A 12,486-nucleotide genomic window follows, 5' to 3' on the forward strand; every position below is an offset into this window, starting at 1 on the left:
CTCTGGAGTCCCTTTGGGTTTTGTTTAACTCATTTCCTGCACTTCTGGGCATCCAAAACTGATCTTTATACGTTCCAGGTAAGTGATCTCTCACTGAGAGACACCCTTCCGTTCTACTTTTGTCTCTAGAAAGCAATGGACACACATCTCCAACTGGGAAGGAAACACTTACCCAGAGTGCTTCATGTTTTGAGGCTTATCCATTCGGACAGCAAGTTTGATTTTGAGGTCTTGATCGGGGCAGTTTTTGGAGACTGTCATTTTGTGCCACTCAGATTGTTTGGGGCTGTTAGGGGTGGGGTGGAGGATAACCTGTAAGGGAAAAAAAATATTTGTTTTTGTTGGAAAACAGAGGCAGCACACAGTCTTTTTTTTTTTTTTTTGTATTTGAGGTGTTGATGTGAAGACAGGACAATTAGCCCCTGTCCCACCCCTGAGATCCCTCTATTAACCATAATTAACCATAGTCATAGCTACGGATAAAATGTTCTGTTGCTTCCTTCTTTCTCTCCTTGGCTTGGTCTGTAGGAGCAAGGACGGTGACTTTGTGAGCCTGTTTTGTTTTTGCTAAGATTTAGAAGTAGCAGAGTAACCTGGGAGAAAGAACACTGCCCGTCTCCCATAAATTATGGCAGCCTCTCAAGAAGAAATAGACATTCATGGTAGACAGGTCTGGGACTTTTCCTTTTCTAACTTGCACCATCATAGGAAGAGAAACATTTCAAAGCCTGAGTGTGTATGTCGGGGAGAGACCCATACAGGGCCACACACAGGCCATAGTTGCTGGCTCCTGGGGGATCCCTCTTGCTGTGCTTTGGGGGGAAGGAGCTTAAAGAGGTTTCTGCTCCGAAAAATGCTGCTAGGCAGTGTGTCAGATCCACTGTGCTTGGCTGTACTGCTCTAATCTTTGGTGTCTGGGGCAAAGCTAGGCGGCCATGAAGGGCTCCATCACACTCCATTGCTGGCAAGTAGTTTTGATCAATTAGCCTGATAACAACACACTAGAATTTTATGTTATATTTGTTGCTTTTATATTAATATACATTCAAAAACATAAGCCCTAGATGAAGAGAAACGACTGTAGTTGATCCTCTGGATCTGACATTCCACAGGCAAGTGTTTGACCAACCAAAGATTTAAAACATTTGGGAAGAAAATAATTATCTGCACTGAGCACATACAGAATTTCCCCCTGGTCTTCATTTCCTAACCAGCACAGAAAAGAATATTTACATAGCATTTACATTTCTTTCATGACATATAGAATATAAATTACAGATGAGGAGTCTAAGGTGATTTAAAGAATACGAGAAGATGTGTAATACAGAGCCAATGTACTTAGAGGCAGAGCAGTACGATTTTGGATCTGCAGGATCTCGGGAGTGGCCCCCAAGGGCGCTGAGTGATGTGGCACCTTGTCAATTGTGGTGGTACCCAGTTATCTTTAGGGACAGGTGTTGCATTGGTGAGTTGATGTGGGAATATGAACTGGCTGCCACAACCCACCCCTCCAGGAAGCTGAACTCCAGCGATCAGAGCTCCTCTTCCTGGTGTGGGTGCAGGGCTAGCCTGCGGAGACTGCCATATCCTGGGTGTTTTTCTTTTTTTAGGCTGACCTCTGGCCTGAGCCCGTTTCTCTCTCCAACCTGCTTCTCCAGGAAAGGCAACCCCGCTTCACAAAGGGTCCATCTCTTGCTGTGGGCTTTCTTCCCAGGACTCAGGCACAATGAATAACTCATAGCTTTTGTGTCTGTGCTCTGTAAGTGTTGGAAGTTAAGGAGTTCTACCTGAGTTGATTTCTGTTCACCCTGTGTGCAACATTAACGGTCAGACCCAGCAAGCTCTGCCATTGCATCTGCTGGATACATGTGCTAACCTTGCCATGCTAGTGACGGCGTGGGGATGGGCACACGCACATCATGTGTGCCTGTACAAACTGGCACGGAGGAAGGGCACACTCACATCACGTGTGCCTGTACAAACTGGCACGGAGGAAGGGCACACTCACATCACGTGTGCATGTACAAACTGGCACGGAGGATGGGCACACCCACATTGCATGTGCCTGTACAAACTGGCACGGAGGAAGGGCACACTCACATCACGTGTGCCTGTACAAACTGGCACGGAGGAAGGGCACACTCACATCACGTGTGCATGTACAAACTGGCACGGAGGAAGGGCACACTCACATCACGTGTGCCTGTACAAATTGGCACGGAGGAAGGGCACACACACATCACGTGTGCCTGTACAAACTGGCACGGAGGAAGGGCACACACACATCACGTGTGCATGTACAAACTGGCACGGAGGAAGGGCACACTCACATCACGTGTGCATGTACAAACTGGCACGGAGGAAGGGCACACTCACATCACGTGTGCATGTACAAACTGGCACGGAGGATGGGCACACCCACATTGCATGTGCCTGTACAAACTGGCACGGAGGAAGGGCACACACACATCACGTGTGCCTGTACAAACTGGCACGGAGGAAGGGCACACACACATCACGTGTGCCTGTACAAACTGGCACGGAGGAAGGGCACACACACATCACGTGTGCATGTACAAACTGGCACGGAGGAAGGGCACACTCACATCACGTGTGCATGTATAAACTGGCAAGAAGACAATCTGGAAGTCTCTGTCAAAATTCAGAATTCGATCAGCAAAATAGTTCTTTTAGGAAATTTTATCATACAGGTCTGATATGATATACACATGCAAAAAATATAGCTAAGGCAGCTCAGCAAAGCATTGTTTATACCTTCAGAGATGAATTATTCTAAATATTAATCACCAGATTAATTAAATCAAACCTATATACACAATTGAAATACTACACAGCTGTGAAAAAGGAATCAGGTTAGCATGGGCTAAACTGGACTAATAGATCAACCAATGTGTATATGTATATATGTATAATTTGTGCCTGTTTTATTAAAAGAGGCACATATAGCCATATATAATCATATATACCTTAACCTCTCTTAGTCTTTTCTTCACTTAAGGAGAGCTCCTTTGGTTAAAAATGTGGGAAATATGCAAATCACTCCCACGGACACTCTGGAGGGCCGGAGTTGGGAGTGAGGGTGGTCATGGATAGTGGAGATCTCTCCCTACCCTCAAGAAATTCTTTTAAGAGTAAATTATAAAAATTTGCTTATTTTTAAAATTTTATGCGTGTGAGACGTAACACAGATGGAATAAACTCAAGATGGCTGAAGGGATGAAGCCAACCCCAGGACTCGGGCGGGAGGTTCTGCTCTGCTTGGTAAAACTAGTTCACCACATGCATCCGTGACTGCACTTGGGAAACATGGTGCTGCCTGCACCTCAGAGTCAGCCAAGAGTTCCTGAAGCATGAAGGAGAAAGACGCTAGCGTGCAGTCACCAAAAAGCAAGTCCCTGTATGGACAGCAGCAATCCCACAGCCTCCACCACTCTAACTAATTCTCCATGGGGGTCATGCAGTGTGCAGATGATTGGCGAGCTGTCAGCATTCCTGACAAGCCGCTGGATCCCTTCGGGCTTGAGTGAGTATCTGCCTTGGAGGACATCTATGAAATCCCTCAAGGGCTGAGCCTAGTACTGTTGCCAGTACAGCATTTCTGAGGATGGAATTGGGGTGGCTGGGCTTTCTGTGACTCTGGGTCTGGACAGGTTTCTCACAGTCCACAGAAACAGTTTGCCTCATCTCTACCAGGAAAGCTGGAGCACTATTTTGAAGCTATTTTGATCACTGTATCCCTGGGTCTGATCTCTGCTGGAAATGGTGGGGCGGGATGTTCAGCGTTGGATGGGGAGGGGGAGTCTTTCTGTGCAGGAGTACCCTACAGCCCGCCTGACTCTCTTTTGTTCCCACCTGATATCGGCAGAGATCAAAAACAAAAAAAACCCAAAAATCAAAAAAAAAAAAAAAAAACGCTGTTTACAGTCAACTTAACCTATACCTTAACTATATGTGACATCTCAGAGCATGACATTGTAGGTATGTTTCCAAGGCAGTCAAGGGTGCTTTCCTTAAAGCTGTTTAATGGCTCAGTCAATTGGTTAACTGATACCCTGGTTCTCCAATAGGAGGGTCCCGAATCTGTCATTTCTACAGTGTTTTCTACCTGAGGGTAAGGCAAACAATTCAAATGTTTATATTTTGAATGTCAGCATTGAAACACTAATTTCTATTTGTTCCTCTTTTATCCAAATGTGTTGATTTTAATGCTGCCAGGAGGTTAGGCAGTTCAATGCCACAAATCTCATGCTAAAGCCAGTCAGAGGCATGACATAGCTTTGCCATAAACAGCTCTCCAGTCTGATGGTGTGGAGTCTCCCCAACCTGTCCTCTGAAACACACTCGTGATAGCCAGAGTGTATGGAGGACACCCTATGACTCAGACAGGTTGAGAAACTGGTTCAACGTCTTGTCACAGGTGACATTGCACGGTCCAGGCTGTAGGCCCCTCGGCACTTACTGTACTGCTTGCTCATGACTTCGGGGTAGGAGAGGTACCCCAGTCACCCACTCTGTGCCCCTTGCCATAGGGAGCACTCACCCGCCCGAGCTCCTTGTCTTCCAGGGCCAGGACGCCAGTGCTCTCGGTGAAAAGCTTTACTTTAACAGCTGGCAGCGCATGCGTGGTGGAGAAGTCGCCTTGGGTGCCCCAGCTGTGGAGAGAATGTCAGATTCAGTATGCACCTTGGCAATGGGTCGCTCTTGGTTAATTTAACACAGCGTCGACTGTCACATCCAGTCCCAGTGCCCCAAAGCTGCCAGAGTGACAGAAAAGTGTTGATTAACTTAGGAGGCGGATACAAGGCAGAAGCTCCGAAACTCGCCATGGGCCTTCCCAGAGTGCCTAGCGCCAGGGGAAGTCAGAGAGGTTCCCGTTGATGCTCTCTTCCCTGCAAACAATATTACACATTCACCAGCCTTTCCTCTCGGCCCTGGAATACCTGCTTCACGGGCAGCGGAACTTTGGTCTGTCCTGACAGAGGGACTTCAGCAGCCACGGGGCACAGGGGGAGCCACTCTCAAGGAGAAGTGGAAAAGAGGATTGAGAGGCGCTTTACAACCAAGAGGGTCTGCAAGATGGAAGGCTAGGGATGAGGGGATGTCTCAGCCCCGGAAGTCTGGATTATCCAGCATGGGGGTGGAGCCAGGGCTTGGCTCACACCAGCGAGCAGCTGCTCAGAAATGATTTCTTTATTCACCTTTCATCCGCTCTGAGGCTGCACCTCTACCGATTATGTAACTAAAAAGAGAAGATTTTGTGGCCCTGTCGCCGTGTGCACTGAGCAGGCGGGCATGTTTCACGGTGCAGCACTGACCCTTTCCTGTGACCTCCCTGTCACCTGCTTCTCTTGCCTTTGCAGGACTGCCTGTCACCTGCACAGTTCTCTCAGGTGGCAGGGTTTCTCTCTACTTTTACTACCTTGTCAGGGATGGCCTAAATGTCACCTTCAGGGAGAATACATCCTCTGATCTCGTAGTGGAAGCTGCGCCCAGGTACAAACCTGTCTTTAGAACAGCATCTTGTTCTGCCTCCAGCCACCAGGGAATTGTGCTAAATGGGCGTACTCATGATGGCTAACTTGAGAATTGTGTTATATTTTCTCAACTCCACGAGAACACGGTTCTGTTCATTTATATTACAACCCTTACAACTTAGCATAGTGCGTCATACATACATGGAAGGCATGGAATAAATATTTTTGGATGAACAAGTAGTATCAAATATATGTTCTTTTACAGGGCCAGGAAATAGTACAGACAACAGCTTTTATCTACAGATTGTTTTTACATTATATAACCAATTTCCCATACTGCCAGGCATTTGTTAAAATCTGGTTTTAATGACTACAGCTTTACATTGTATAAATACATTGTAGTTTATGTAACCATTAGTCTATCATAGCAACTGAGTTGGATATAAGATAATACTTAAAGAATTTACCTTGGTTGATAATTTCCTTGGGATAGAGATCTAGAGGAGAGGCGTTTCCTCATCAAGAAACACTTTTATCATTTACGTATACAGCGGTGAACATGAGTCTGTGATACCTGCTCCTCGGGTACTTCATGTAAAGACAATGGCCACCCTATATCTGGAGTTGAGTATAAACCAAGGGCATCATTCTTACTCTGCCCAGGGCATTGCTTCTCACCTTGTTGCTGGCCTATTTTGTCATGATCATTTTATGAGAATTCTTTCTTTTTTTTTTTTTTTTGATTTTTCGAGACAGGGTTTCTCCGTAGCTTTTGGTTCCTGTCCTGGAACTAGTTCTTGTAGACCAGGCTGGCCTCAAACTCACAGAGATCCACCTGCCTCTGCCTCCCGAGTGCTGGGATTAAAGGCGTGCGCCACCACCGCCCGGCTGAGAATTCTTTTAAAAGATGTATTTATTTCTGTTTCATGTGTATGAGTGCTTTGTACGGATGAACGCACGTGTCCCGCTTATGTGTGTAGGGCATACGGAAGCCTGAAGGGGGGATTGGACCTCTGGAACTGAGTGAGGGTCAGGGTGACTGTGAGCGGCACTGGGAATGATGGGGAACAAACCTGGGCTGTCTACAAGAACAGAAAGTGTTCTAAAAGGATGATCCCTCTCTTCTGCCCTCACAGGTACTCCTTTGACTGTTAGTGGGCTTCACATTTTGCTCTGTGCTTATTGGCTGCTTTTATGTCCTCTTTCACGAAATTATGGAAACATGACCCATTAGTCTCAATGTTGCATTTCATGAAGCCAATGCCATGAACTAAACGGAAGAGGAACAGCTACATAATCCTTCAGGGTAGAGTCACACAGACAGACAGACAAAAAGACACACAGACAGAAACACACACACAGGCACGTGCACACAAACATATTTTTAAAACAGAATGAAACCATCAGGGATTTTTCTTTTCCTCAGCACTTTTTCTGTGCCATCTCCTAGGGGGACTTCATTCCACATGCGGCCTTACAGACAAAATCACCAAGAATTGCAAGACAGCCGCAGGAGAACGCTAAAGAAAACCAGGGCCTCTCCTGAGCCGGAGGCCTCTGAGAAATCCTGCCATGATGTGGGAGTGTCTTTATCTATCTGTTGCTTTTATTGGTTAATTAATAAAGAAACTGCCTTGGCCCATTTGATAGGCCAGCCCTTAGGTAGGTGGAGTAAACAGAACAGAATGCTGGGAGAAAGAAGCAGAGTCAGGCAGTTGCCATGATTTTCCCACTCCAGACAGACGTAGGTTAAGATCTTTCCTGGTAAGCCAGCTCGTAGTGCTACACAGAATATTAGAAATGGGTTAGATCAATATGTAAGAGCTAGCCAATAAGAGGTTAAAACTAATCGGCCAAGCAATGTTTAAAAGAATACAGTTTCAATGTAATTATTTCAGGTAAAGCTAGCTGGTGGCCAGGAGCTGAGTGACTGGAAGCAGCCCGCAGCTCCTCCCATACAACACTGCCCCAGGCCTCTGAAGCCAGTATGGAGTCAATCTCCCTGGGCTGAGGATGCAGGCTGGAAGATGGCTGTGCAGTGACTGTGCCTGTCTTGGGCTATTGAAAGGAAACTTCTATACTGCATGAAGGATTGGATTCAGTGAGGGCTACTGCCAGCTCCCTTCTACCAAGAAGGCTTAATCCTCAGACCCTTCCTACACCTCTGTCCTGTGGAGAAAAAACAGTTATGAAAATGTCTACTCTTTGTCTTTTTCCAGCTTAGGCAAGAACTGGCTTCCTTATCATAACTGGTACCCAGACAGTTCCGTGCTGCTGCAATAACAGTTTTAGAAGAATCACAAGTTATAGTTGCATATTATCCTCTTTAAAATCTTGTTAACAGTTCTGTGAAATGTCTACATTTATGAACCCATAGTTACAGATGAGGAAGCTAAGGTACAGGGATTCTGTAATGTGTCCCACAGTACTCAAGGGACAGAAATGACAGTCTAACTCCACGCCATATCCCGTCCTTCCTTCATTCCACCACATACATGCTTGGATAATCCATTATCCCTGCAACCCCAGGGAAGCTCCATTTTGGATTGCTGGGATTCTGACTCACCTTGGGCTCTGGGTTTCTTTCCCGTGGTTAATGTGTTTTCTACAATGCTACCTTGGACGTACATACAAACCAGCCAGTGGAGATGCAAGGCAGTCTTTGGGGTTTCCATGGGCCATGCGTCAATAAACAAATCTATTTCCCTTTGTTGTATTTTCCGTGCCCTTTTCTCCCGCTGTGCCATCGACTACGGCTGCGAAGATGAAAACCTCCTTTTGAAAGCCTCCCAGAAAGGAAACACCACTGCACTTTGATTTGAAAAGACCAGAGGCTGATAATATTTATCTCGAGCCAAGGCTGGGAAGGTTAACTGACTAACTTCCCTCTGCACACAAGGCAGATAAAGTCCGACGGGTGAGTTGTCTTTTCTCTGGGATTCTGTCACCAGTGGCACCATAGATACCCTGTTCAGCTAGCTTACAGAGAGCCACCAATCAGAGGCTTATGTCTGTCACGACCCCTGACCTCCTCCCCTCCCTGCTCAGAGCTTTGTGTGGGTCATCTTGTTTAAGCCTCCTGGCTGCTCTGTGAAGAACACCCAGTTGCCTCATGCTTTTATAAACAGAGAAAAGTTAGGTTTGAGGAGGTTAAGTAACTGGGCCTCAGCCCATCACCATCATGGGATTCAAACTCCGGGTTTCTGATCTCCAACCCCCCCCCCCAGATTAAACCAGACTTCTCTATTTCTCAGAAACTTCGGATGCAGTCACATCTCACAGTCTGACAGAAACCTCTGTGTAATTGGCTTCCTCTCCACACACCGAGTTGTTTGGGGGAAAAGCAACATTTTCGGCAAATCCTACATCCTGCACCAAGGACAGTGGCTGATACCCAGTAAATCCTGATTGTGAACTAGAAAGGGAGGGTTGACAGAATGTGAACCATGATGTCACAGGTGGGGGGGATTGTGGAGGTGAGACAGGACATAACCATGACTGTGGGAGCCTCTGGCACCTGGGCCTCCATCTCCTTTAGGGTGGCGGTGACTCTGAACGCCTGTGGTGTCTGGCAGCACGCAGAGCACTGCATCTGATGGCTGGGAGAAGTGTGGATGCCAGGGACAAGAAGGTCAGAAAGTGCCACCAGCGCACAAGTGGAGACTATGGACAAGGTACCACCTATAGTCATTCCTCCCAATATGAATCCACGCGTGGTGAGACACCTGCCTGTCCATTGTGAGTCCTTTTGTAAGAAGGCACAAGAGAGTAACTGGGAGGACAACCAAATTGATTAATACCTAAGCACCACAGTTTAGGGACTATACCTAATTAGTTCTTCATCAGGGATATGATCTCTAAGTATCCACCACAAGCAAATCATCACAGGAGATGCATCAATAGGATATGGTTCAGCATCAGTAGGACATCCCCCATGCTGCTAGATTCAGCATCAGTAGGATATGGTCCAGCATCAGAAGGACGTTCCCCATGCTGCTAGGTCTAGCATCAGTACATTATGGTCCAGCATCAGTAGGACATCCACCTGCTGCTAGGTCTAGCATCAGTACGATATGGTCCAGCACCAGTAGGATATGGTCCAGCATCAGTAGGACATCCCCCATGCTGCTCAGTTCAGCATCATTGTAGAATAGTCCCCATGGGTGCCACGTTCTCCTCAGGGAGAGCCCATGTGCAGAAGTGACAGCTCTTAAGAATGGGAGACATGATTTCCTTCTATAAACTAGTGATGGTACTGAGCCTAGGAGTACGAATGAATATGTTGAGATTCCATCTTCTCACAGTCAGAGGCTAGCCCCAGTAGAGGACAGCAGCTGTTGAGGAAGTAGGAATGGAGAACTTTTGTATCCTGTTGCTTAGAATGTAAGCCAGCAAAGACCCTGCAGAAATGAGTGCAGTTTCCTCCAAACAAACATTGTATGATCCAGTGTGACACACCTGAGTATATACCTGAATGACCCCAGGGCCTTACTGCAGAGATTTTCCCAACCCAAGTTTACTGTTGTCCTGTTCAGAGTAGCCAAGATGTGGGATCAGCCAACATGCCCATTAACACAAACAAGAAAATATGTGTACACGCAGTGAAATTCTAGTCAGTCATAAGGAAGAATGAAATTATGTCACTTAGAGGAAAATAGATAGAACTAAGATTGTCATGTAATGTTTTCTCTCACGTGCATAATGTGTGTGTGTGTGTGTGAGAGAGAGAGACAGACATGGAAGTAGAAGAGAGGAGGACAGGTAAAAATCTAATAGGTGGGAGGGGAAACAAGAGAGTATAAGGGGGCAAGCATAATATAGCATGTATATATATGGGACCAGTTACATATACATATATGAGAGATATAATACATAGATATCTGTATAAAACCAATTGGAGAGGGTTAAAAAGAAGACATAAGTAAATTACAGGCATGCATACACACACTCCACATGCACATACAACACATACATGTGTGTACACACAAGGACTCTTGAAAGTATAAAAACCATTTTGGGCTCATGAGCTGGACAGCAGGAACTGACCCATGGGCCTAGGCTTGGTCATTAGTACATTGATTTATATGTATGATAAATAAAAAAATCGATACAAAGAGCAATACTGACCCCAGAAGGTTAGTGGAGGGATTTTCAGGAGAGAGCAATGGCACATATAGTGTTTAAGTCAATGACGGGCACACAGAATGCATTGAACCTTCACTTTAGGGATATAGGCCAGAGGTTGCTCAGCCCTGGCCTGTGGGTCACTTCCTGCTGCCTATTTGCTTATGCATAGCTCATGAGCCCCCAAATGGTTTTTATATTTTCAAGAAGTCCTGTATGTATGCATATGTGTGTATTGTGTGCACATGTTGTGTGTGTGCCCATGTGTGTATGGGTGGAGGCTAGGGGAAGCAGAATGTCCTGTTCTATCACTCTCTGACTCACTCCCTTGAGACGGCCTCTTGCTGAACCAGCTATGTGTTTTCTGCTAGGCTGGCACGTCCAGCTGCCTTCCCATCTCCATCCTCCTCTCACATTGCTGGAGTTTCTATAGGTATGTGGGGTCAGAGGGCACGCTCAGTTTTCTGCCTGGATCCAAATTCTGGTCCTCATGCTTACCCAGAAGGTGGCCTTCCCCACCGAATCATCTCCCTAGACTCAAGTCCCAGTTTCCCCTTTTGCAAATGGCTGAAAACAATGGAATAAGATTCATATTTTGTGATACACGACGCTGCACTGAAATTCCAGTCTGAAGCATGACGACAGTTTTATCGGTGTGCGCCCATGCTCATTCACTACGGGCTGTCTGAGGTTGCATGGCTGCTGCCCTGCATTGCTGCTGCAATGCAGTTTCTGGTTAAGTAGCTGCGACTCAGATCCGCAGCCCATAAGCCTGAAGCATGTACTCGCTGATCTTTTACAGAAAATTCAAGCCCTGTTAGAAGGGGTAGAATTGCCGGCTCAGCAACGGAACCATGTTTAGTCTCACCTAGCACACCAGCAAGGGCAATTCTAAATGCACACTTGCCAGGACAGCTCAGCCCATATCAAGGAAATCCGCTGGCCTGCGGTCCTCAGGGAACTCTTCACAGAAATGGCCCAGTCCTGGGAAAAAAAGGTGTGGGACTCAATGCATTTGAGATCTGCGGCAGCGGCCGGAAGCTGCTCCGAGTGAGATCTGTTTGAACCCGCTGACTCACTTGGTCACACGGCACTATTACTAATATCTGGTAAGAAGCACGAGGAAGGAGACAATCCATATTCCAGGGGCAGGGATGACTCAAACGTCACAGCCCATTATTTCTGCAAATGGTCCACACGGCGCCACTGCTTTGAAAATGGACCCTTTGATCTAGGGAGGAAGCGAGCGCAGGACGGGAGAACGCCCGCCCGGTAAAGCCACCTCGTACTATGTGTTTGCAGAGAGCATCTGCTCCATCTCAGCCACATCTCTGTTTACTATTTAAAGCCTGTTATTTGCAGAAGCCTCTTTGGACCATATGTTATCAACAAATGTTGCTAATCAAATACACACAGTAATTTTCATTAGAATTCTCCCCCCCCCCACCCCCATGAACAACAACAAGAAACCACACTTGCCATAAAGGGAATATACCTCCCTAAACGACAGCAAAAACCTACCAGGAACCTCTGACAACAGTAATATTTATGAACGCACATGTTGGCTAAGACTGCACCCAAGTCAGGCTGGTAAAGACCCTTGAGGAATTGGATTTTTCTGGAGGTCGGTGTGGGGGCGGGGGTGCTGATGGGGGTGGGGGTGGGCGTGGGGTGATGTCATTAGTTGCCATGGTGATGCTCAGCATCAGGCCATAATTCATGCCACAGAGACTGGATTTGCATTTATTCAAGGTGTATGGCTCCTGTGAGCTGGGTGTTAAATCGGGGCAGTTCCTAAAATTAACTGGGCTGTAACAGAAGAGGGGTGTCATATTGAGGAATGAAAGTACCCTGGTCCTGTCGCTCA

The 12,486-nt window shown here is 46.6% G+C and overlaps 1 protein-coding gene across 13 annotated transcripts in view; it reads right to left on the minus strand.

Moving 5' to 3' along the window:
* Window positions 1–12,486, minus strand: part of Cadps (calcium dependent secretion activator) — a 444,098-nt gene that overhangs the window by 181,711 nt on the left and 249,901 nt on the right. For all 13 annotated transcript variants that reach the window (XM_075988597.1, XM_075988589.1, XM_075988596.1 and 10 more), the window contains exons 7-8: window positions 4,562–4,673; window positions 173–312 (exon numbers count right to left, since the gene is read on the minus strand). In XM_075988597.1, the coding sequence (XP_075844712.1) occupies window positions 173–312; window positions 4,562–4,673 (252 nt within the window). The remainder of the gene's footprint in view (window positions 1–172; window positions 313–4,561; window positions 4,674–12,486) is intronic.

The sequence above is a fragment of the Microtus pennsylvanicus genome, chromosome 10 (assembly GCF_037038515.1).
Source record: "Microtus pennsylvanicus isolate mMicPen1 chromosome 10, mMicPen1.hap1, whole genome shotgun sequence".
NCBI classification, from domain to species: domain Eukaryota; kingdom Metazoa; phylum Chordata; class Mammalia; order Rodentia; family Cricetidae; genus Microtus; species Microtus pennsylvanicus.